Source organism: Bombina bombina, chromosome 1 (genome assembly GCF_027579735.1).
Source record: "Bombina bombina isolate aBomBom1 chromosome 1, aBomBom1.pri, whole genome shotgun sequence".
Lineage (NCBI taxonomy): Eukaryota > Metazoa > Chordata > Amphibia > Anura > Bombinatoridae > Bombina > Bombina bombina.
Genome location: NC_069499.1, coordinates 1107456652 through 1107484251, shown reverse-complemented (window position 1 = coordinate 1107484251; position 27600 = coordinate 1107456652). Strand labels below are relative to the sequence as shown.

General features: G+C 37.2%; 2 protein-coding genes across 5 annotated transcripts in view; one reads left to right on the top strand and one right to left on the bottom strand.

The window, feature by feature from the left end:
- The window catches only part of COPZ2 (COPI coat complex subunit zeta 2), a 57981-nt gene extending 32951 nt beyond the window's left edge, over positions 1 to 25030 (bottom strand). The window contains exons 1-2 of one of the 2 annotated variants that reach the window (XM_053697452.1): positions 25000 to 25030; positions 24618 to 24686 (exon numbers count right to left, since the gene is read on the bottom strand). In XM_053697452.1, coding sequence (XP_053553427.1) covers positions 24618 to 24686; positions 25000 to 25011 — 81 coding nt within the window. In that variant the 5' untranslated portion in view covers positions 25012 to 25030. Of the gene's footprint in view, positions 1 to 24617; positions 24687 to 24765; positions 24944 to 24999 lie in introns of those variants that run through there. The other variant, XM_053697443.1, reaches the window with a different exon arrangement.
- Positions 25031 to 25451: 421 nt separating this feature from the next.
- The window catches only part of NFE2L1 (NFE2 like bZIP transcription factor 1), a 101204-nt gene continuing 99055 nt past the window's right edge, over positions 25452 to 27600 (top strand). The window contains exon 1 of one of the 3 annotated variants that reach the window (XM_053697411.1): positions 25452 to 25650. The gene's annotated coding sequence lies outside the window, so the exon portion shown is untranslated. Of the gene's footprint in view, positions 25651 to 25800; positions 25819 to 27600 lie in introns of those variants that run through there. The other 2 variants (XM_053697430.1, XM_053697420.1) reach the window with 2 other exon arrangements.

Genomic DNA, 27600 nt, shown 5'->3' with positions numbered 1-27600 from the left:
TCTGAAAAAAAAAAAGAATTGTTGCTCTACATAAAGATGGTCTTGGCTATAAGATTTCCAAGTCCCTGAAACAAAGCTGCAGCACGGTGGGAAAGACCATACAGCGGTTTAACAGGACAGGTTCCACTTAGAACAGGCCTCGCCATAGTTGACCAAAGAAGTTGAGTGCACGCGCTCAGCGTCATATCCAGAGGTTGTCTTTGGGAAATATATACGTATGAGTGCTGCCAGCATTGCTGCAGAGGTTGAAGGGGTGGGGGGTCAGCCTGTCAGTGCTCAGACCATACACCGCATCAAATTGGTTTGCATGGCTGTTGTCCCAGAAGGAAGCCTCTTCTAAAGATGATGCACAAGAAAGTCTGCAAACAGTTTGCTGAAGACATGCAGACTAAGGACATGGATTACTGGAACCATGTCCTGTGCTCTGATGAGACCAAGATAAACTTATTTGGTTCAGATGGTGTCAAACGTGTGTGGCAGCAACCAGGTGAGGAGTACAAAGACAAGTGTGTCTTGCCTACAGTCAATCATGGTGGTGGGAGTGTCATGGTCTGGGCCCGCATGAGTGCTGCCGGCACTGGGGAGCTACAGTTCATTGAGGGAACCATGAATGCCAACATGTACTGTGACATACTGAAGCAGAGCATGATCCCCTCCCTCCGGAGACTGGGCCGCAGGGCAGTATTCCAACATGATAACAACCCCAAACACACCTCCTAGACGGCCACTGCCTTGCTAAAGAAGCTGAGGGTAAAGGTGATGAACTGGCCAAGCATGTCTCCAGACCTAAACCCTATTGAGCATCTGTGGGGCATCCTCAAACGGAAGGTGGGGGAGCGCAAGGTTTCTAACATCCACCAGTTCCGTGATGATGTCTTGGAGGAGTGGAAGAGGACTCCAGTGGCAAACTGTGAAGCTCTGGTGAACTCCATGCCCAAGAGGGTTAAGGCAGTGCTGGAAAATAATGGTGGCCACACAAAATATTGACACTTTGGGCCCAATTTGGACATTTCCACTTATGGGTGTACTCACTTTTGTTGCCAATGGTTTAGACTTTAATGGCTGTGTGATGAGTTATTTTGAGGGGACAGAAAATTTACAATGTTATACAGACTGTACACTCACTACTTTACATTGAAGCAAAGTATAATTTCTTCAAGGTTCTCACATGAAAAGATATAATAAAATATTTACGAAAATGTGAGGGGTGTACTCACTTTTGTTAGATACTGAATATATATATAAATATATATTTAATAATACTAAGAACATTTTCTTCTAAGTGAAGAACATTGGAATGTTAAATATTTACATTAAATACATAGTAAAACACATTATAAAATATTAGAATTGATTAAAAAATAGTTTAAAGTTTTGAGGTATTCAACTGGAAAGAGCCCCAAAGTGTATATGTATGTATATACGTTTATATATATATATATATATATATATATATATATATATATATATAAATATATATATATTTATATACAATGCTGTGCAAAAGTCTTAGGCCATCATTAAATTTGTTGTTTTAGCAATGGTATAATGACCATTTATAATGATTTCCCAGTCTCTTTATAGATGTTTCTATGCAGTATTAAAAAACAGATCAAAATCAGAAAAAAATTATTTTATAGGTTAAAGTATTTAGTGTGACCTCCCCTTACAAAAGACTGGAAGGCCAAGAAAACTTTCAAAATCTGATGAGAAGCTTCTTCATTGAGAGACCTGAAGAAGTCCAGCAAGGACCTGGCTCAGCATCTGGCAGCTTCATGCCATGTTGACCCTTCTACAGTCCGAAGAAGCTTGATCAGGAATGGTCTTTGTGTAAGGTTAGCAGCCAAGAAACCACTTTTTCAGAAGAGGAACAGGCTAAGATATGCTACAGCTCACAAAAATTGAAATAAAGATCAGTGCAAAAGAGTATTGTGTAGTGAAAATTCCAAGTTTGAAATTTTTTGGTCCAATCGTTGACAATATGTGAGAAGAGTTGGAGAGACATGGAAGAATTAAAATGCAACTGAAATAAAGGGGCAGTCTGCAGAGGCTTGGATACAAGGTAATCACAGAGGTAAAAAATGTATTAATAGAACAGTGTTGGTTATGCAAAACTTGGTAATGGGTAATAAAGGGATCATCTATATTTTTAAATAATAAAAATTCTGGAGTAGACTGTCACTTTTTTTTTTAATCTTATTTATATTGATTTTTAACAACAGAAATAAAAAGAAAAATAAACAACAGAAAAAGAAAAAAACAAAAATAATCATAGAACAAATACCTTGTGGATTACCATTATAAAAGTAAATAACCATGCTTTGTCGACATGGGTCAAATCAATCTCAAATGGTGTATCTTGTAAACTCACTGTTCTCCTTTATCTACCATTACAAGGATATAACAACAAACCAAAGGAAAATCATAAAAAAATATTATCTGGACATTGAAAATAGCTAAATAGAAACATAGAAACATAGATATTGACGGCAGATAAGAGCCATAGGCCCAGCAAGTCTGCCCGACCTTACCTAACAGTATAAACTTATCTAGTTCGTAGGATAGCCCTATGCTTGTCCCATGCATTTTTAAAGTCCCCCACAGTGTTTGTTGCTACTACCTCTTGAGGAAGTTTATTCCATAAATCAATCACTCTTTCTGTAAAGAAGTGCTTCCTCAAATTACTCCTGAATCTACTACCCTTTAGCTTGAGCTCATGACCCCTTGTCCTTGAATTTTCCATTTTATGTAAAATACCCACAGCCTCAGTTTTACTAAACCCTTTAATGTACTTGAAAGTTGCTATCATATCACCTCTTTCCCTTCTCTCCTCTAAGCTATACATATTTAGGTCATTGAGCCTATCCTGGTAAGTTTTATTTTTTAGACCATGTACCATTTTGGTAGCCCTCCTTTGCACAGATTCAAGTTTGTTAATATCCTTCTGAAGATATGGCCTCCAGAACTGCACACAATACTCAAGATGAGGCCTAACTAATGATCTATAAAGTGGCATAAGAACCTTACTATTTCTGCTGCAAATACCTCTACCAATACATCCAAGCATTCTGCTAGCCTTACTCGCTGCATTACTACATTGTTTACTAAGTTTTAAATCATCTGAAATAATAATTCCCAAGTCCTGTTCCTCGTCTGTAACAGTCAGTAAAGTGTCATTGAGTCCGTAATTAACATTTGGATTTTTCTTCCCTAAATGCATTATTTTACACTTTGCTGTGTTAAACTTTAGATCCCAGTCGTTTGTCCAATCCTCCAATTGTTGTATATCACTTCTCATTTTGTCTACCCCTCCTGGAACATCCACTCTGTTGCAAATTTTTGTATCATCTGCAAAGAGACATACTTTCCCCTGTAGCCCTTTGCTGATATCGCAGATAAATATGTTAAACAAATCAGGCCCCAGAACTGACCCCTGAGGAACACCACTAGTAACAGCCCCCTCTGCTGAATGAACTCCATTTACTAAGACACTTTGTTTTCTGTCCTTAAAGGGACAGTCAAGTCCAAAAAAAACTTTCATGTTTCAAATAGGACATGTAATTTTAAACAACTTTCCAATTTACTTTTATCACCAATTTTTCTTTGTTCTTTTGGTATTCTTACTTGAAAGCTAGACCTAGGAAGGCTCATATGATAATTTCTAAGCCCTTGAAGGCCGCCTCTAATCACATGCTTTGTATTTGCTTTTCACAGCAGGGGAGAGCTAGTTCAGGTAAACCCTATAGATAACATTGTAAGCATGCCCGTGGATTGTGGCAGACACTGCACTAATTGGCTAAAATGAAAGTCAATAGATAATAAATGTCATGTGATCAGGGGTTTGTCAGAAGATGCTTAGATACAAGTTAATCACAGAGGTAAAAAGTGTATTATTATAACTGTGTTGGTTATGCAAAACTGGGGAATGGGTAATAAAGGGATTATCTATCTTTTAACAACAAAAATTCTGGTGTTAACTGTCCCTTTAAGCCAGCATTCCACCCAGTTCACAATTTTTGAATCTAGACCAAGGAGATATAGTTTGTGAATAAGTTTATTGTGTGGGACGGTGTCAAATGCTTTGCTGAAATCTAGATATGCTACATCAACTGCTCCTCCCTTGTCTAATACTTTTGTTACATAATCAAAGAAGTCAATTAGATTAGTCTGACATGATCTCCCTGAAGTAAAACCATGCTGATTTTGGTCCTCTAAATTGTTTGTCTTTATGTAAGTCATAATTCTTTCTTTTAAGAGGCTTTCCATTAATTTCCCTACTACTGAAGTTAAACTAACTGGCCTGTAGTTGCCAGATTCTTCTCTACTGCCCTTTTTATGAAGAGGTATTACATTTGCTATTCTCCAATCATCTGGGACAGCTCCTGTTAATAGTGACTGATTAAACAGATCAGTTAATGGGACAGTTAGCACTGATCGAAGTTCTTTTAAAACCCTTGGATGAATATTATCAGGACCCACTGCCTTTGTAACATTTATTTTTGATAATGCTAACAAAACCTCATCCTCTGTAAAAAGATTACTGTTAAGCTTGTTTATAATTTGCGTAGCATCCCTTAATGTAGACATTGTATCTTCACAATCTTTAGTGAAAACAGAACAGAAGTAATCATTGAGACAGTCTGCAATCTGCTTATCTCCTTCTATTATTCTACCATTAACTGATTTCAATTTTACTATTCCTACCTTATTTTTTCTTCTTTCACTGATATATCTAAAGAATGTTTTGTCCCCATGTTTTACTGACTGTGCTATCTTCTCTTCTGCATGAGCTTTAACCTTCCTAATTAACTGCTTAGTCTTTTTTTGTTGGAGTCTCCATATTTTCATATCATCATCTGCTTGTGTGTGTCTGTAATTTTTATAAGCTATCTTTTTTGTCTTTACAGCATGTGCTACTTCTTTGGAAAACCAAATTGGTTTCCGCTTTCTTTTACTTTTACAGACATGTCTAATACAGTGTGCGGTTGCATCTAAAATGGCACCTTTCACAAATTCCCACTGTTCTTGAACCCCTGTAATAAGAGTTTTCCCCTTTAAATAGTTTTTTAGGTATTCTCCCATTAATGAAAAATCTGCCGTCCTAAAGTCTAAAACTTTTGTTTTAGTCTGGGTGGACAGTTCCTGAACATGAATACTAAACCAAACAGATTGATGATCACTGGATCCTAAGTTCTCACCTACAGACACATCTGAAACTGTATCACTGTTTGTAAGTATTAGATCTAATATAGCTTCCTTACGAGTTGGTTCCTTTACTAATTGTTCAAGTGATTCCCCTAGCAGAGATTCAAGAATATACCTGCTTCTAGCCGATCTAGCAGAAGGAATCTTCCAGTCTATATCTGGCAAATTAAAGTCCCCCAGTACTATAACCTTACCCTTCATGGTCATTTTGGTTATTTCATCTAATAACAGATTGTCCAGTTTTTCATCCTGCAATGGAGGCCTATATACAACCCCTATTCTAAAAACATTTTTATCTTCCGGACACACTTGGCATTGTAAATTAATTACACTATTAGCGCATTTATCCGGCCTATATCATGACCCAACTTATGGATTATAGCAATTCTTATTCTAACCTAATCAAACCGTACAGTGTGAGGAAGAAAAAAAACAAAAAAAAAAACAACACGAAACCAAGGTGATAGGGGGAATAAGAGTGTACCTCTCCTGTCGCCTCCCCTCCCCCACCTCGCATAAATACCTAATTCCTCCCCCCTAGCCCACTTCCCTGGCATTAGACACCCATAAAGGTGGAAACAACCCATGTACCACTAGATCTGAAAAAGTCTTAGAGCTTAAAAATGGCATCAAGATATTTTTCTGAACTACCAACGGATAAGACTTAATTATTGGGAGTCAACTATGAATACATTTGCCGATACGTTTTTCAGCGGAAAATTGAGTGTAAAAGGCTTCAAATAAAATTTGTGCCTGTATCTCTTTAAGAAAAAGAGTAAAGGGGGGGGCCTTGTACAACCGCCAGTTTTTAATTATAAGAAACCTAACTATAAGTATAATAGTTATAAGGGAATATACAAATATATTTTTTATTTGATTATGTATTCTAAGAAAAAATACAGCGTCAGGAGTAAATTGAACAGCTAAATTGTAAGACTGATTAACCCAATACTGAATTTTCAACCAAAATTGCTTTATTTTTGGACATGTCCAGAACATATGCATTAAATTAGTATAAGAGCAACGCGGACAAAAAAAAACTTGTGTGGGATAAAATTGTGCCATTCTGGACAGAGGCAAATAATATTTATTAATAAGTTTAAAGTGGTATTCTTTTATAGACATGGGAATCACACATTTATTTACTGTAAAAAAACTCTGACTGATCAGATCCGAATGTATAGTAGTAAAAACATTCGCCCAATTTTTAAAAATGTTCTCTACCACTAATGCACCTTGTTTAGCTAGCATTATATCATATATAAGCGAAATTGAAGTATTGCCACTTCTGAACCTATCAATGCATATGTTAATCTCGTCCCACTTAGACGCCCAGTCCCCCACAGGGCGAACAGTTGTGCAGGAAGTGCCTAAGTTGAAAATAAGCAAACAAATTATCTCTAGCTAGGTTAAATTGTTGGAAAAGAATACCTGACAGATATATTTGCTGAGTATCTAGCATGGCCTGGGACACCACTACCAATCCGTTCTCCTCCCATTTTTTAAAAACCTTATATTGTGCTCCTGGCATAAACTCTGGATTACCTCTTATGGGCAAAAATTTGGAAAAATGAGGGTCTACTTCCATAACCTTACAGAATTTCTGCCAGGCACAATTATATTTTTAATGGAAGATAATATAATAATTTTGGGTGGAAGATGTTTAATTACATTATGTAAAATGGCTTTTAATGAAAAAGGAGCAATACATTGTCTTTCTAGTTCAATTGTAGCAAAATAATTGGAATCCAATCAAGGGCAAATTTAGCTAAAGTAGCAGTATTATATAGTTTTAAACTAGGAAGGGCTAGACCTGCAAAGCATTTTTTTTTGTGTCAATCTAGCAAGGATATACGGGCTTTCTTATTACCCCATATAAAATTAGTTAGATACTGGTCAAATTTTCTCCGATCAATGTTTAAAAGGAACAATGGTAGATTTTGTAGTGGATACAACATCTGAGGAAACACAATGGATTTTATTAAATTAACTCGTGCTGATATAGATAAAGGGAAAGAAGCCCAGACTTCAAGATTATTCTTAATCTTCTGTAATAGGGGTGAAAAATTCAAATTATACAATTTTTGTGGATCTCTATGTAAAATTATACCCAGATATTTAAGACGATCTACAACTTTGAAAGGATGATTTGAGCAACTTACCCTCGATTTAATTATCCACAATAATTCACTTTTTCCATAATTAATTTTATACCCCGAAAAAGAACTAAAATCAGCAAATATTTGCATAACTAAAGGTAAATGATACACCGTTTTATCTAAAAAAAGTAACATATCATCTGCATAGAGAAGAGTTTTCAGTTTTTGTGGCCCAATTGAGATTCCACTCAAATTCTCCCTTAACCGAATAGCCAGCGGTTCTAATGCCATATTAAACAGCAGCAGGGACAACGGGCATCCTTTGCTTGTTCCCCTGCCGAGTATTATTTTAGGGGAAAGCATACCATTAATCAATAAATATGATATCGGCATCTAATATATTTTATGAACAAAATGCACAAATTGCTCCTGGAACCCAAATTGTTCTAAAGCACTAAATAGATACTGCCATGTGAGAGAGTCGAAGGCTTTTTTCATGTCTACTGTCAAGAGAGCCAGATCTGCATATGTTCCCTTTTTTTTAATTTTGTCTCTATTCCACATATAGTCCAAGAGCATAACTACTTTGCGGATATTTTTAGCAGAGTTCCTTCCCTGTATAAAAAAAACAACTTACAATCAGGGTTCCAGGGATATTCAAAATATTTTAAGAAAACATTGGGGGGTACTAAAGGCTGATCCCATTTTAGGAAACATTTTATCAGATAAACCAGTAGTTACCTTCAGAAAAAATACAGATTTTAAAAACATATTAGCACCCACTAAACTACGTGCACCAGCGAAACAACAGAAAGCCACAGCTACCATACAATGGTCAGGGCCGTCTTTAACACAGGGCAAAAGGGGCAGCTGCCTAGGGCCCAGTCTTTGTTGTGGGGCCCAAGAGTCCTAAAAAAAAAAAAATGTTTTATTTTTTTGGTTCATGCCAGTCTGCTGTTGTCAGTCCTAATACTGTCACAGTCAAAAGTTCTCTGCTTATATTTATTTGTGAGAAACTGTGCCAGACTGTGCTGGGATCATGTGACATGCCAAGCTAGTGCCATGTGCTGTTTTAGGTGTGCACTGTGCAGCACTGAATGCTAAGCCCTAACTCGGCATCCAACCAATCATACTGTATAAGAAAAGTTTCTACTGGGGTTACCACTGTTACCAGGTAACTGCTCTGGTGGTGGGGATTGTTCAGGGTAGGGTTGACTGTAGGTGCATGCATCAGAAAGCTGGAGCGGCAGGCACATGAGTATTTGAACATCTGTGCAGCTGCAGACACTGCTCTCTTCCGTCTTGAGGCACACATACATTGTATTTTCAATATTGGATTATATATTGGAGTGTGTACATAAATTTGTGTGTGCTCTGTAGTGTGTGTTTGTGTGTACATGTATATGTGTATGCTCTGGAGAGTGTGTGTGTGTACATGAATATGTGTATACTCTGGAGAGAGTGTGTGTATATGGGTTAGGGGAGTTTAGTATGTTAGGCATTTCCTTGGTATTCATGAAAGTGGTAATTTTGCTGTACAATGGCTGTCTAAACAATAAATATGTAGTGAATATCCCAAAACTGGTGAGATGCTTTTAGGGGGGCCCAAAATAAATTCTTGCACTGGGGCCCTGTAGACATTAGGTCCAACACTGATTTTTACTATGCAATGCTGTGCATTGCATTAAATATTTATGTACTTAAAAAAAAATATATAAATAAATTAAAAACCAACATTTAATTAATTAGTATATATTTTAAATTAATCCACAGTGGAGGAAGTTATATATTTATTTACTTATTAGTACTGCTTAGGTCCAGTTTCACATATTGCAATTTATTTCATATTTTTTTGAAAATGATTAGCCCAACAGTGGATGATCCACTGCTGGGCTAATCATTAAAAAAAAATAAAAAAAATTGATTAAGTTGTTTTTTGGGGTGTTGGGGTGGAGAGGGTGAAATTGCATGGGCGGGGGGGGGGGGGGGGGCCCAAGGAAATGTTTGCCCAGGGCCCACTCAGTATTAAAGATGGCCCTGACAATGGTTGGAACAAAAACCAGGCACATATAAATATGGAGTAGCGAGATGTGGGATGTGCAAACATGTAGATAGGAATATTTATTTAACAAACTCAGGGGGTACTAAAATTTTTAAACAGAAGTACATGCAACTGCAGCACTACATACGTAGTATATCTTTTAAGCTGCAGTTGCAAAATGATTTACATAGGGAGAACAAAAAGAAATATCCGCACCAGACTAAATGAACACGTTAATAATATAAAAAATGGCTTAAAAACACACAGTGTCCCTGAACATTTTAGATTATACCACAATTCTGACCCCAAATGTCTGAAAATCCAAGTCATTGATTGGATACCTCCTAACAAATACCCTAATTGGCTATTAACACTAAGGCGCAGGGAGTCCTTTTGGATATATCAATTGGATGCCATGCATCCAGCAGGTCTGAATTTAGAAATGGACCTGCAGGCATTCATGTAGATTTCTTGACTGTTTTTACCATAACACATATTAGAATTTTTTATTATAATATATATTAGATTTTTTTGGTATAATTCATATTAGTTGTCACAGACATTTGTTTTGAAGTCAGGCTGAATAGTTCTGTTATGAACATGCAGTTCCATTTGATATTATGATCCAGTGTTTTTTATTAGATTTCTTTTTATCAACCCATTTCTTAAGTATTAATTTTTTATATGAATTCAATTACTGTTTTTAATGTTTTACTCACATGTAATACTACATCAAATATTATAATATTGCAAATATATGTTATGCTCTTTAATATAGCCTTGCAACAGTAACAGGCATGTAGCTGCTAGTACCAGGATTTAGTATTTTGCTTTCTAGATTATATATTAATTTTGTATGCACAAATTGAATTATTGTTTCCTAATGCTTTTAATGTTTTAATCATATTAATTATTTTAGAATTGTGTACATTTGGTTTTACAATGTAGCCTTGTAACATTGACAGGTATGTCACTGCAGGTATCAACGTATGTGGTATCTGATTGGCTAACATTTGAACTTTACTTGCATTGGCTCCTTTAAAAGCCGGTTGGAGCACTCAATGTAATCACTCTTGAAAAAGTCTGGGCGATCCCAGACAAAACGCGTAGAGACTCATGTTCTATGACTACCTGCACATCTAACTTTCCACTCCTAACACTGTGAAGGTGTTCTCCAGCAAACACTACCACACTTGGTTAATAGTTACGGCTGAGGTGGACTCTGAACGTTGGATCACACCCTTGGACTGTGGAACAGTTGTAGCAGTCTTCACTTTGGAATACAATTTCCACCATTGCACTTTATGTTTTTATTGTTTGTAAGTAGCCATTTGTCTTAGCGCACTTACCCTTCAATAAATTGTACCTCACTTGAGTCAGGCTGCGCCTGTCCTGTTTTTTTCTTTCAGTACTCCTCTCTCCTGATGTGATTGGCGGAAATCCATCACACGTCACAGGCAGCGTCTGTTTACTCTAGTACACGGAAGGAGGGACCCGCAGAATACATGCGTCCAGTTTGAACACTCCCACTTCCAGCTCAAAGGAGTAACCAGCTCCACTCTAATACTACCAACGACGTTCCAGGACCGTAAGCGCCAAATACTGGCTTTGCTTGTCTGTTTTATCCCTTCCCTGTATAAAGCCGGTCTGATCAGGATGTATAATCTCATCTAACCCTTTTGCCAGTCTGTCTGCAATAATTGAAGTTAAGATTTTATAATCTACATTAAGAACCGATATTGGTCTGTACGATGCGGGGTCCTCTCTTTCCTTGTCTTTTTTTAGAATTAAGGTAATATTAGCTGCTGTGAAAATATTAGACATCGTGTTACTTTGAGAAAAATACTCATTATAAAGCCTTTCCAGAGTAAAATTAATTTCTTGAGATAGAATTTTATAAAATTCTGCAGGTAAAAAATCAGGCCCAGCTGCCTTATTTAATTTTACTTTCTCTATTGCTTTAGTGATTTCTTCTCCTGTGATACGAGCATTTAACTCTAATAGGCGTTCTTTAGAGAATTGCGGCAATGTAATCTTGGACAAAAAATTATCTAGGTTTAAGATATTAACATCGGTTTTATTATAAAGCTTTTGATAGAAATTATGAAAAACCTTTCTAATATTTTCCAAATCCGTAAATCTATCTTTACCCTCTTTAATTGCTATGATATAGTTTTTACTTTTCCTGTTTTTGGTTACATTAGCTAGATGTTTTGCAGACGTACCATGATAACCTTTAAACTTTAAATTCAATTTAAGTTCTTCCCTATGTGACCTCTTCTTGAGATAGACCTCACGATTATTTCTGGCTTCACAATATTTGTTCCAATTAATTGACGTTCTTTCATTATAAAATCTTCTAAGGGCATTTTTTACATGATATGCAAGCTGAATTTCGATTGCTCTATTTTTCATATTCCATGCATTTAAATATGATTTCATTTCCCCTCTTAATACAGCTTTTGAGGCTTCCCAGAATAGTTCTATGTTATTAATTTGAGTGATATTAAAAGTTTCCATTTTTGCTTTAGCCAAAGACCAAATCTAGGGTTATTATACCAAAAGTGTGGAAATATAAAACTTTGTTTTTTATCCTTAGGTCTGAATAGGGAAGGAAAATCTAGTGAAATGATGGCATGGTCAGAAATAACTATATCAGCGATCTCAGGTTTAATTTTTAAGATAGATAGGGATTCTGAGATTAAAAACATATCAATTCTTGAAAACGTTCTATGTACTTTTGACTCACAAGAAAACATTCTACAGTCTGGGTTCTCAATACGCCAGATATCTAAAAGCTTGAGTTTCTGACAGACTTGTTTCAGACATTTTGCCCTCTTATTATACTCCCTTGTTTTTTTCTCCGATAATCTATCTATTTCAGGGCATATTGCAATATTAAAATCTCCCCTAAGATAAGATTTTGACAAGCAAATGGGAATAATTTAACTTTGATTTTCTCCCAAAACATGGGAGTATGGACATTTGGCCCATATATATTACATAACACAAAATCAACATTATTAATCATTATTTGCAAGATAATAAATCTGGCCTCAGGATCATATTCAACCTTTTTAATCTTATACTCTAAGTTTTTATGCAACAGTATGGCGACTCCTGCTTTCCTATTGTTTACTGGGGTGGCTATAACCTCTCCTACCCATTTTATCTTCAGTTTCGGAATCTCTGCTTCTTTTAAATGTGTCTCTTGTAAGAACACCACCTCTGGATGATGATTAGCAAGAGATTTTATAAGTTTATGTTTCATTGGAGAGGTTATAGCACCTACATTCCAGGAGAGAACTTTAAGATTTTGACAAATATTGGTAGTCATTCGACACTAAAGAAAGCAGGAGAGCCATAACGCTGTATACACGAGGCGGGAGAGGGAAGGAGAAAGAGAGAGGAGGAGAGGGAAGAAAGGAAAAAAAAAATATATATATAAAAACACCTAACTGCGCAGGCAGAACAACATACCATCTACAAAACCTCTTATATGAAAATACAAATTGACATATGGTACAATTGTACCTAATTGAACACAGAGCTTCTGAAAAATCTATGCAAGCTCATAATTATACATGAAGCTACCTACACACCAGATTTTTTAGTTGCGGCAAATTCCTGAGCTTCAGCTGTATTATTGAGTGATTCGCTTATCTTGAAGCTCTACTACAATTTTAGCTGGATAAATTAATCGAGCCTTAAAGCCATTATTAATAAACTGTGTGCAGTACGCGGCCAATGATTTCCTCTTAGCTGAGGTCTCACTAGAAAAATCTTGGAATAATAATAGTTTATTATTATCTATTATGAGAGAGTCAATCTTCTTATATAATTGTAATATTTCTATTTTGTCCTGGAACTTAAGAAATTTGACTATGCACATCCTGTTCCTAGGTGAACCATTTATATTTGTTTTAGGGGGACCAATCCTATGGGCTCTTTCCACTGCTAAAGGGAGTTGAGAAGCAGAAAATCCTAGAGACTGGGGTAGTATTACAGATGTAAAATTCAACAGGTCATTATATTCCATTGTTTCGGGAAGTCCTACAATTCTAATATTATTTCGCCTGGAGCGATCCTCCAGGCGGCTTTGTAAGATATTCATTTGGGATTCTTGAGAGTGGATTTGTGTATCTTGAGCATCAGTTAAATCCTCTAAATCTGATATCCTATTCTTGGCCTCTGACAGCCTGTTTGAGAATTGTCTTACTTCAGTGGAAAGAGCGATAATATTAGTAGAGATATTGACTAACTCTTTTTTAATTTCATTAAATTGGGGCGCCATAAGTTCTGTTAACAGAGTCATTATCGGCTGGAGGTCTAATGTGGGATGACCCATCTCTACGTTAACATCTGAACTGATGTCCAGCAATTTCGTTTTTCAATCTTTTATTTTGGGGGGCATTATAGGTGAACTGTGTTTTCCTTGTGTGATAAATCTTTCCATAAATATAACAAACAAAATAAATAGAAAAAAATAGCAGTGCAAGAAAAAAAAACAAATAAAAAGGAAAAAGTTTTTTTTGTTTTTGTTTTGTTTTTTGCTTTTATAAATGAACCACTACAGATCCAGTGCAGATTAGTGCGACTAAATACTACTTAATTTCTTAATAAGATAAGTGTACAAACACCTCCAGTACACGAGCGTGCTGCTCCTAGCCCGATTATACATATAATTCTTTATCTTAGGTGAGAGTGTAATTTAAATTAGAGGTAATGCCTCCCACTATGTAAAACACACTTTTAGATCTTTTATAGTAGAGAAAAACCACTTATTTACTTATTTGTTTAGACCTCCTGAATTAACCCTGTAATTAAAGCATCTACTAGTTAAAACAATGAACTATATGCCAACACTTTATAAACTTCAGTAATACCTTAGAACCTATTTGGATTACTATGCTTATTTTAAGACTAATTAGTGCTAACTACCTTTAGTCTGAAATGAGTCTCTTTATACATTATTTGATACCAACCATAACTAAAGTTTACCTGGAACATGGATTTTAATAAGTCTTCCTATAGCAGCTAATACCAACTCCCTCTAAAAGGACAAAAAATAAAAAATACAAATAGTGTGATCTGATTTTTTAGAGAAATGAAGGAACTGCATGAGTAACATCTAATATAGTTCCAGATAGTCTTAACACTTTTTAATCAACCCTTATTTTAGAGGCACAGTAGATTTTAACCAGGTTCATCCCTCAGTGCCCTTTTTCACCCATGACAATAATGGACTAAAGTCTAAACTATCCATAGATTCGAAATATTATAAATTTTAGCATAAGAAAGGTATTAAAGCCCAGTACAATGCTCTTAACATTGCTGATAAGCCTTAAGTAATATTTTATTACTTCTGATAGAGCTATCCACTAATAGGTTACTGCTGAACTTAAATTTTAACTTTGATGTAAAGTCTCTCCCGCAGTGAGAATAAAAATCTTGAAGCCACAAATAATCAATTTGTAATGCTGCGGAGCTGCATAACAAGTTCCCAGAATGATTGCCAAGTTCTTGAAATAGATATTTAGATAAATGGCTCACAGAAAACTGTATATTTCAGCAGCTGTAGCTTCATAGAAGGAAAAAAGTTCCAAGAACTGTTCCAAGAACATGCTATTGTTGTCCCCACTGGTTCAACAGTGTACAATAGAAACAAATGTTTTATGCAATACTTGCGGTTTCACAGGGCAGTATACCTCCGGACAGGGTCCTCACTCTGATTTCCCAACTTGGCGTATTGACAGAGTTATGTCCTCGCTGAGGCAAACACTTGATGTTGAACAATAATCGCCGTCTCTACACGTGTAGGTTTTTCAACCAGCAAGCAAATTCTTAACCCTGGGGATAGGAGGTGACGCCCGGATCCCTCCGAGTGTCAGCAACCCCTCTCTACCACAGGGTGATGTAGTTTGCGCTCCACACTGGTGCCTGTAGCTTTTTCACGTTCAGCCAGGAGATCCGGTTTCGGCTATACCTCTTGAGGATCACCTGCCGTCCGTTTCTTTCCTGCGACTTCAGCGGTTCACACCGCAAATCTTTGGCTTCCTGCAGCTAGAGCCAAAAGATCAGCTCAATGCCCAATCAAGCCCTTGGGGTGCGTAGGGCCTAGGGGCTGAGAGCGTGGGGGGATGGAAACGTGGAGACTGCACACAAGCATCCGCTATGGAGGATCACAGCCAGCGTGAATAGCTCCACCCCAAACAGGAAGTTCCGTTAGCCTCAGACTGTCCCTTTAAGGGTGCTTACCACTCTAAGGCTCTAGAGATCAATTACAGTGCAGTGTGTCGTCAAAGATGGCCTCCGTTTGTAAGAGAAAGGAGGAACAGGGCACACTTCTCAAAACAAGCTCTGCAGATTCAGAAATAATTCTGATCATCTGAGAGTCTGCTAAGACCAGAGCTCTAGTATGTGCTAATGCTTACACTGGTAAATTTAAAGAGACAGTACCTCAGTTTTAATGTAAATGTGGAAAAGTTCCCAAAAGTGCCTAAAACTGTATGCTGTCAGCACTCGCTCTACCCCGCTTACCAAGCTGCAAGAGAACTTTTTCCAGCAGAATTGCCCATCCTGTGTAGTATGCACTGACAAAGAATTTCAGGAGTACATAGATAAGGAGAACAGGATGCGCTTGAAGGATGAATCCCAGTGACACCTGAGGCAGGCTAGTGACAAACAGATTTACGCTCACTGCCAGTTGCTTTCCTGTACACCCCTATGTCCTATTTCTGTCTCTCTGAGGGGGGTAGTGGGTTGTATATCTGTCTGAGAACCACTTTCAATCAACTTGTAGAGCAGCACTTCACATTTCTTCATTACTCCTTGATGTAGGCAAAAATTGACTAAGGGATCAGGGGAAAGTGGGCAGGATTAAAGCTCTAAGGTGTAAGGAGTTTTGCCTCCTCCTATAGGACTAGACTTCAATCCCACACGTGATGGCTTGTAGACTCTCACCATCTTATGAAAGAAATGAACATTACAGTATTACAAAAACTAATTATTGGCAATTTGTGGTAGTTAGGGTATATTTTAGTGATTTTACATAAATACTGTTGACACAATCTATTATTGTAAAATAGGATTTAAAGGGACACTGAACCCAAATGTTTTCTTTCGTGATTCAGATAGAGCATGCAATTTAAAGCAACCTTCTAATTTACTTCTATTATCAAATTTTCTTCATTCTCTTGGTATGTTTATTTGAAAAGCAAGAATGTAAGTTTAGATGCCGGCCCATTTTTGGTGAACAACCTAGGTTGTCCTTGCTGATTGGACAGCACCAATAAACAAGTGCTGTCCATCGTTCTGAACCAATAATCTGCTGTCTCCTTAGCTTAGATGCCTTCTTTTTTTTTTTTTTTTTTTTTTTTTTTTTTAATTTTAAATGCTTTATTGAAATAAAATAACAACGGTACATACTTCAAGGGACATAAGTTACATCAGGCATTACAGAAATTTTGAAACATTGGTGGAGGCTCTGTATTTATCCAGGTTTAGTGTCCATGAATGGATAACAAATCCCAAAATGCCTGGGAATAGGAAAGAGAAAGTCTCTGGTTGGGAAGTCCACCAATAGTTATTGAGTCCCAGAAGAACATACCTAAGTCTTAATTAGATGCCTTCTTTTATAAAATAAAGATAGCAAGAGAACAAAGAAAAACAGAATATAGAAGTAAATTAAAAAGTTGCTTAAAATTGCAGGCTCTATCTAAATCATGAAGAAAAAAATGTGGGTTCAGTGTCCCTTTAAGTTGTTAACACCAAGAAGAATTCTTAATAAAACGGTGACTTGCAGTGACTAAGCAGCACATAAGGTCCATACTGTTGGAAGTCAAGGACAGCATTATTGATGGTTGAGAGAGTATCTGTGACGGTAGGCCAGTACAACAATGCTACCTAAGGCTGTATAGGAGTGGATAGTTCACAGGGGTCCGTACATAACTGACACTGGGTTAGAAAAGTATTGACACTTAGAACAGTATTATTATAATCTTGGGTTAGTAAATTGTTGACACAAAGTATAATTTTTTGACACTCTATATAAGTATTATAAATTGTTAAAGGGACACTAATGTAAAAAATTATATTTTCATGATGCAGATACACCATGCAATTAAAAAAACAACTTCCCAATCTACTTACATTATCAGACTGTGCAGTCTTTTTACATGCACACTTTCTGAGGCACCAGGTCTAATTGAGCATGCAGAAGAGTTCACAGTGTATCTATCTATCTAACTATATATATATATATATATATATATATATGTGGAGAGAGAGTCTTTGATTTGCTGAAGGTTGCATGGAAATAGGAGGACATTTTTAAATTTGTCAGGAATTTTTTTTTTTACTGTTCATTTAAAATTCAGAGTAAGTGCTATTGCGTTGTGTTTGTAGTGTGTATTTGTTGATTATGCAATTCTATAGTCCTTTAACACTGGGTCAGCAGTTTTATTGATGCTATGGGTTAGTATATGCTTGACACTAAACTGTGGGATTAGTACTAATGAAAAGGGCCACAATATATTTCTGACCCTTATGGATGTGTTATTAAAACTCAAGGGGCAGTAATATTGATACTGGGAGAATGCATTATTGAATTTTGGTACTGAGCAAGCTAACCTACTACTATTTTATACAGTATATTTCATCCTCTGATACTTTAGGGGTTGCATGTTGTACAACTATATAATTAATAGGGGGATGTATTATCAATACTCTGAGTCCTTCAATTTTAACATTTAAAGAGTTGTATGACTGACACTCTAGACCAGCATATTATTAACACTAAAGCAATATTATTTAGTCTGACTGACATTATTTTATTTAGATTTTGGTATAATATAATAGCTGACACACGGAGCAATGTTATCTAAAATTGGTCAGTGTATTATTGTCTGAGTTAGTATATTAATAACCTTCAGGCCATGTCATTGATACTATGATTCAGTATATTGAGGACACTCAGGGGATGCATTATTTACTTTGGGTATGTTATTGCAGGTGAAGAGATTTATTCATAATGTGATGGTTCAGTATACACTCTGGGTCAATATATTATTAACAGCCAGTCTGTTGCATTTTTTTACACTGGTAGACTATTATTTATACATTGGTCAGTATATATTTCTGACAGTTGTGACCTATATTATTGTCACACAAGCAGTGTAATTCCACCAAGTTATTATATTGCAAACTTGTGGGCTTTAACATTAATATATTAAGCAAGCACATTTTTAGTACTTGAAATTGGATATTATGATTGCCCTCAGGGACATTATATTAGTGACACACAAGGGAGTATCATTACTAAACACTCTAAAAACTAAAGTTTTGAATGACAGAAGGCTACATACTAGCCATATGCTGCAGTGTGTACTAATTTGCATATTCAATGAAATCAGAAAAAAAAATCTATTACAACATTGTCATATTCTCTCATATGATACATTAGTAGAAGATCCTACTAAAACCTTGTGCGTACTGGTGATGTTTCCACACGTGTGGTGACATCACAAAGGGGCGGTGCTAGTGTAGCTACAAGGGAGCTGGATGAGGAAGGTTATTTAAAGCCCTTAATCTCAGCTCTCTTTGCTGCTACCGACAATCAAGACCTCTCATTTAAAAAAAGTCCTGCCCCCCAGAAAAAAAGTTACAATTCACAAAATGGGGTTTTCCTGAGGAGGGGATCTTTAAGAACTCATAATAAATAAAATCTGAATTTTTAAAGACCCCCAGTAAAAGTATATTTTATAGTGGGAAAGACCCTTTAAAAAATGTACATTTTGTGTTTGCGTTTTAATTTATACTCTAGCACAAAGACACTACTCTATCTTTTAGTACAACCCCAAAAGCTTGCATGGGCCCCTCTTTCAAATTGTATACCTTTGATAACAATTTAGTAAGGTTGTCACAGAAGCAACAGTGGTGAACAGTAGGGATGTGCATTTGGATTCAAATGCGGAAGTAAGCAGCAGCTTGTGCCCTTCGGATATTTTTGTAGCCAGATTGATTCCTGTAAAAAATCTCCACACTAAGATCAGTGCAAATCTAGATCTTAAAATGGAGATCCTTTACAAGAATCAATCCGGCTACGAAAATATCCAAAGGGCATGAGCTGCTGCTTACTTCCGCATTTGTATCCTCAAGAAGGATCCGAATGCACATCCCTAGTGAACAGGCTATTTTCAAGGATATTTACTAAAACTTTCAATGGCCATAATAGTCAATAAATTACATGAGCATGCTATTTTAAGACTATGGACCTGCAATGGGGTTAAACACACAGTAGAAATTAACAAAAAAAAGTGTGATATAGTGCACTATCAAAGGATATATACTTTGATAATAAAAAGAGTTCCAAAGTGTGCAATCCCAAATTTGATAAGATGTTGCTTGAAGAGGGGCGTGTCCAGGTGGCGGCCATGATAGGTCGCAAAACAGGGAGCTCTTCATTTCATCCCAATAATCCACCGATTATATAGTTAATACAGCAGCATCAACAATCAAGACATCAAGCATCAGTTATTTGAGCCAACACTACATCGCCAGATGTTGATATTATTGCAAATAGTTTATGAATAACCCTGTACTGGACCATTGAAGATTTGGGCGGCGCCCCTATCAATATCTCTCAACTCCCTCACCGGTAACCCGGGTAAAGCGGCTAAAACCACCTAACGATAACATGGAGGAAGACTACAGGCAAATACAGAGTCTACTAGCTGAGCTGGAGAGTCAGATGCAAGACAGGTTTGAGGACCTTATTTCCATGCTACAAAACCCACATGATGTAGAAATACAACCCATAGAGCCTAAATTGACAGACAAGATAGACTCCGGATCACAATATACAAGCCGCCGGCTAGTCGGGAGGTCAAGTGTGCCCACATGGGTCCCTGTTTACTGTGCCGGTGATATGTATGAGAAGGTACAGTTCAGCTCACGACCCTCTATCTGCGGTGGATGCGGACGATCCTCCGGAGGGGAGTAGGTGTGTCTTTTGGATTCCGGCAATATTTCCCCTGCACATTCACTCGCTGTGTCAGACAAGCAGTGAGACTAACCTGGTTTTACTCGTGGGCGCACAGAACCTCCAGATACTGGACTTCGCAGAAGTTTACAACTCTGTAGCCTGTCTTGCCCTGATTCACTTATTCAGCTTTGAACATAGTCAATTTGGAAAAGGAGATATGGTGGCCCCGAGCAGGGTTGGAGTGAGTTGAGACTTTTACAAATATGTAGTACATCTGTCTTATCTTTAGCAGAGATGTCTACTAAGCTAAAGGACGATGGCAGAGTTTGATAGCCACAAAGATACCCTATTCTACTTAACCTGATCTGTGACTTATATGGCTCAAATTTTTACTTCACCGTATAACCCAGGATTGCCAACTTTCTAGTCAGAAACTACAGGGTGTATCAGATGATGACTGTACAGTCTGACTTAAGTGAGGATACATTATTACCTTAAATGTTATGCTTATTTACTCATAGCTATTTATGTTATAAGTTATCTACTCTTAATTGATATATAGCATGTGTATTATTTCCATTCAGAAGCTGTATCGCTTATAGGGTTCTATATAAATATCCAGTGCCCTCTATTGTTCTAGTGCATCTATAAAATGGTTGCCTTCTGTGTAATATGATTAACCCCATTATGCGTTACAGCCTATCTTACACTATATGTTACAAGTTTTTATCAAGTCTCTCCAGAGATGCAAATATGAGAAGTGAAATTTTTCTTTTAAATCTGTTTATGGAAGACACATTAGACTCGTTCATAGATTGTGTTCACTGCAGCAAGTAAAAATATGACATTGATGGTGGTAGTAGTCTTTGTATGGGATGTCTGCATTGTTATATAGAATAGTATATTAAGGTTTTAATCAGACTAATTTTCCTAGTTGAGGATTTTCCTAACATACCCTGTTAATATTCATAATAGTTTGGTAGCACAGTGTCCCTGCTAAGAATTTGAAATATAGCTTTCCTAAGTTGGTGGCTATTCAGTTCAGTAAGCCTGTGGAGTTTGTCACTTATAATATTTAGTTTCAATTGTAAACAGCCCCCTCCTAATAAATCCATGGCACACATATTTCTACCATTTGGAAGCTTTTCTAACTATATGAACTCAGGACATTTTGGATAACTCTTTCCACACTAAATCTTTTAACACATACTATATTTGATTCATACTTCAAATCTCTGAATAAATTTTTTACCTACATATTGTCCCATTGATTTTTACATTGCTTGCTTAAACACTTAATATGATTCTATTAAATTATAACATATCTAGTAAGTACATATAAGATTGCCCTAATTGGTATGTTGACTAGGTCTCACCACACAATTACTTATTACATGGTAATAACATTCTTGTAAGCAGTATCCTAATGTAAGTAAGGACATTTGCCGAGTATTGCATGATCCATTTTCCAATTTGAGCTTGATCCTCCTTTCCCATACTCCTAATTAATCATCTTCTTTCTACTTTGGGGGTCCAAGAGTGGCCCAAATACAATTGGGAGATGGGCAGTTTGCTAGTTTTAGCCGCAATATGTTCTACTTTGTTTCTATTTCATTAATATATCATACTAGAATCCCCTAGGATTTCATTGCTACTAAGGTAGGGGTCCAAGAGTGACCTCTTGCTATCAGAGGGGAAATCATAGAAAAGAAAAGAGTTCTCAACTTGACTGATTTTACGGATTGTTCCATTTACCTTGTTCATTTTTCATTCAACTATTGTGGTTTAACCTTCAGTCCTACCTGATGATTCACGTCATTAGTATATTGAGAGCAATATTAAAAATTAGTATTGAGATCACATTTATCTAGAACATATAGAGGCCCAATAAACTTATATTGTGATCTCTTTTATACTTACTACATGGTTAATAGGTATCGGTGTCGTTTTTAATTTGTATGTCACATAACCAAACAATTTTGTTTTTTTTATTGTTTATGATTAATAAAAGTTATATTTTATAAATCCTGTTTGGAAATTTCTGTCCTAGAGTCAGGGCCCAGAGTGCTCTATATGCATACTTTTGGAGAATTGACACTCTCTTGTGCCATTTCTATTATGTTTTCACAGTTGTCCAGGATCTACGCCTCTCCCCTACCCGCACACAGCCAATCACGCGCAGGCAGGAACTGTCTATCTCCCTGGTCAGATGAGAATGAAATTTGCCACATAAGAGGTGGCGAGAGGTTAGGAAAGCAGCGCTCTGAAGAATGCTGCTTGTTAAATACGGACTGCAGGTTCTCTTGTGAGAACCTGCAGTCGTAGGGGATCGTAGGCTGGCGAAAGCCTTAGATAAATCGACCCCCATATATCCTTTGAAAGTGCACTATATCACACTTTTTTGTTCATTTTATATTGTAATTTACAAGTTATCTATTGTTTACTACACAGTCTAAATACTGCTCAGGACTCTAGAGCACTGCTGGTCCCGATTGGAAACCGTGCTTATCCAATCAGCAGAGGTGTTTAAGTAGTGCTGCTGATTGGATCAGCTGCAGTTTCTGCTCTGGACCAGCAGTGCACTGCAGGTCCCGAGAGGTACATCTACTGTGTGTTTAACTCCTTTGGGGGGTTAAACACACAGTAGTGCAGGGTTGATAGTCTTAAAATTACATGCTCTAACAAATATGAGCATGTCATTTCTCAACTATTTATTTTATAAAAGATTTTTTGTTGTAGCCTTCTCACATGCAATGAAATATAAACATAATAATGATATATTCTGATTCTAGTGGGCCTGCTGAAAAAAAAAAAAACTATATATTTGTGTGGGTCACTCAATGAAATATAATTTACAATAGTGTTTGAATTAAAGCACCAAAAAAGTTTAAATTTCACTTAGCACAGGGGTATTAAAAAGGATTAGCAGCAAGGCAGTTACAATATGATTAAAAATAAAATAAATCAGTAATGACAGGAAAATGTAATAGAAGGTGAGGCCCCCAGCAATACCACCTGCACCCTTGATATTTAGCTTTGTGGTCAACTTTGTATACCCCCTCATCCAAATTTTCAAGTCTAGAACCACAGTGGACTTGGGCTGTATTATGAACTCAATGACACTCTGGAGCTGGTAGTTGTATTATTGGCACTAAATTCAGCATTATTTACATTGGGTTAGTATATTATTGCCTTATGGAAACAGAACAGTGTTATTGAAACTTTGGGTCAGTATTGACGCTAGATGTATTTATTAAATGATTGACATTCATAACAATTATTCACACACATGGTCAGTTTAACATGCTTAGTAGTGCTGTTCACAACGGGCAAAAATCGTGGTCAGTTTGACATACTGGGTAGTGCTGTTCAAAACAGGTACGAATATTATTCATAATCTACTCTAGGAGCTTTAGCTTTGACTGTTGGGTTATTTACGACAGTCGAGACTGTAGCATAGACACTCCATAAAGTATTATTCTTAAATGGACAATAAACTTTCATGATTTAAACAGAATATACACTTTAAAACAACTTTCTTATTTACTTATATTATTACATTTGCTTTGTTCGGACCATAGGTATCCTTTTTGAAGACTAAACCTAGGTAGTCTGATAAGAGTTTAGGAGTATGCACAAGTCTATAGTAGCAGTCTTTGCAACTGTTTAACACTGCTATAAACAATATAGCAAACACTGCTGCCAGATGTCTTAAGACACGTGCATGCTCCTGAGCTCACTTAGGATTTCTCTTTAACCTTTTAACGCTGTTATGCCGTTCTATTCCGTCATATTTATACTGGGCTTTAAAGCCGTTATGACGGAATAGAACGTCATAACAAACGGCTGTCCTGAAGCCTTCTGTGCTTCAAGGACTTGATCGCGATCTGGAGGGCGTTCCTAGGGTTGTAGGGACGCCCCCCAGATGCGATCCAATAATTGAAATCTCGCGATCGTATGCACGATCGCGTAGTTTCAATTTGTCTACATCGGAACAGGTGTTCCGATGTAGGCACTTTAACCCTGTCACGAAAGGGTTAATAAAGGATACCATATCTAAGCAAAAACTATAATAGAAATAGAAGTAAATTGGAAAGTTGTTTAAAATGTCATGCTCTAGCTAACCATTTTAAGTTTGACTATACTGTCCCTTTAAATTAACCTGGATTAGTAGTGGATTAGAGACAATTGAGAAGCATACTATTTACACTGATCGTGCATATACGACAGTGCCTACAGAAATCACACTCTGGTCAGTATATTATTGACACTCAATTAAGCATTGTACTTTGGCCAACAGTCGTTGTCCTTCCTGATCCAGAATGATGGCAGCTCTTACAGTATAAAGAGACGGATCCTGCAGAAGAGAGCAAGGAGTTAAAGATCGTGGGTCAGGTTCTGAATGTCTGTGTATAAAGCTCGGTATCATTCAGTACCGGGAAGCTGTCTAGTTGAGCCATGTTAGCAGCTGCAGCTGCTTCCTCCTGTCTTTTTGCTTGGAGACGAGTTATTACGCCCGTCGCCCACTTTATAACCACGCCCATAACGTAAAAAACCACATTTAATATGTATACATAATGTTTTTATTCTGCATGCATACATAACCAATAACAATACTCTTATCACAAGGAATCTCCTTCTGGCACCCAACGAGTTAATACATTGCTTACATGTGATTGCATCACTGACACTTTCGTACGTCGTCAGTTAGTTTTGTAAGAGCCTACCGTAAGTAACGTCTTGCGTAACACGTCACGCGTTCTGGAAGTTTCTATGCCTTTTAGACGTGTGACGTTTCACGCAATATTTTTGCAAGTCACTGCGAGGCCTGGAGCCTGTTCATCTTGCCTCTCTCTATTGAGTTAGGTTCACTGTATCTGTCTGCAGGAAGTCTCCATAAACTGGAGACCGTTGATAACATTGTGGAGAGTAGAGGAGGCACATGATTAGCTTTTCAATGTGTCAGTTAGTGATCCGACTAGGGACATGCCGGCATCTGCGTTTTGATTGGCCGACAATATGTCAAAGACGTTAGGGTGTTGTTGTTGTCTATTCTCTTATTGGTTCTGTCGGTTCTGACGGCACTTTCTGATTGGTTAGTACTAATGTCTTTGTTAGCTGAGAGACAGCCTCTTGGTATTCCTTGACCTGATTGGCTTTCCGATGGCACTCAGTGTTGCCGGGTGATGCGGAAGTAAGCTTCGACAGCTGGGGTATCTGTTGAAGGAAAGTCACGAGGAGATACAGCCGGGTGTGTTCAGGGGGCACGAGTAGAAAATAATATTACTACTTTGCTGGAACCGGGACCGAGAGTTTCCCAAGTACGTGTGTATATACGGTTAGCGAGTTCTTGTGTCTAGCGGGGAGAGTACAGGGCTTCCTGAGTTCTTTAGAGAAAGAGGGGGCGCTGTAAAGAGGCTTGCGTTTATTTGGTGTTTCTGGGGGTGGGTGCGGTACAGAGATTGCAGCCTTTGTGTCTAAAGAGGATGGTAAGTTAGAACTTGCTATATTTGTGTCTGTTTAGAGGCAAGTAACATGCCTATACCTTCTGAGGTAGGGGAGCAAAGTATGTGGACCGAGAATTTTGTATAAAGAGGCATGCTATTTCCATGTAATCAATGGAAGTAGGTTTTTTTGGGGGTGGGGGTGCACAGAACGGGTCCTGTATGGTCTTTATGTAGCTGGGGTAATGTTGGCTCCCTGTGTCGGTGTTTGTTTATACTGACAGATCTTTGTACTATTCGCTCACTTTTTTTGTGTTGTTTTTTTATATTAAAAATTGTATACTTATTCGAAAGCTCTGCATTATACCTCCAAAAATGTGTGCTTTTAAGTATTCGCTTTAGACTGGTTGCAAGTGTGCCTGCAGACAATATGCATGTAATACATGGGAGCTTTTTTCACTAGTCTTATTTCACATTGTGTGGATCATTATTGAACAAGATTAAAAGTTCAATAGTGTGTGCCTGAGAACTGTCAGGGGGTGGTGACTGAAAGCTTTGTTGTGTAACTGTGGTGCTAAGCTTCCTTATTTGAGTCAGGTGGAGTTTTACAAGTTGGCTGTGGAAGCAGAGCGTACTCTGTATATGGAGAGAAGTACACCTGCACTGTGTAAGCTTTTACTCTCCATATACAGGCATACCTCGTTTTATTACGCTTTGCAGATATTGCTCTTGTTACAAATTTTGTGTCGAGCAAGTATATGAACATATAGACTTGTATAAACACACACCAACCAACAAGATTGGCTAACTGAAGGCTCCGATAATGGTTAGCAATCTTTAGTAATAGTTGTGTGTTTTTTTTTTTGTTTTTTTTATAAAGGTATGTACATTTTGTTGTTTTAGACTTAATGCTATAGCACACTTAATAGACTACAGTATAGTGTAAATATAACTCTTAAATGCACTGGAAAACAAAACAAAAAAACAGTGTAACTCACTTTATTGCTATATTTGCTTTATTGTGGTACGCCTGTACAGAATAAGCTTTTCTTCCACATGTGTGTACAGCCAACCTGAAATTTCCACCTGACTCAAATAAACAAGCAATCTTAGCACCGCACAGTTAAGCAACAAAGCTTTCAGTCACCACCCCAGACAGTTCTCAGGCATACACTGTTTAACTTTTTATCTCGTTGACTAATAATGTTCCACACACATTAAAGGAAATATGTTTTTAGGCTTAGATTACGATCAATAAGGCATATATATATATATATATATATATATATATATATATATATATATATATACACACTTTGAAGGGGCTTTTTAAGTGTGTGTATATACACACACTCACAAAAAGCCCCTTTAAAGTATATGTATGTATATATTTTATAATGTGTGGTAGTAGGTTGTCCAGCACCAATATGCACAGACAATTTTCACCTCTTAGCCAATAGCCGTGCGGTAAATCTGGCTTTGCGCCCATGGGAGCCGGATTTACCGCACGGCTATTGGCTAAGAGGTGAAAACGTCACCTCTTAGCAAAATATTTTTTTTAGCCGTGGGCTGCTGTAAGAGCTAAAAATGGCGATTGGTTAAAACAAATAAAGGAGCTTTCTACATGAAGTATCTTGTGATTCCTAGCAATGTCTGGCACCCCTGATAGATTTAGAACCCTCAGTCTCACCACCTCCTGTAAGACCGATCTCCCCAGAAGCAGCTGCTGTGGAAAAGCTGGAAACACGCAGCACCAGAGCGAAGTCAGCAGCGTTCCAAAGGAAACGGGTGTATCACTCCCTTGCAAAACTCCCCTTAGCTCTGCAC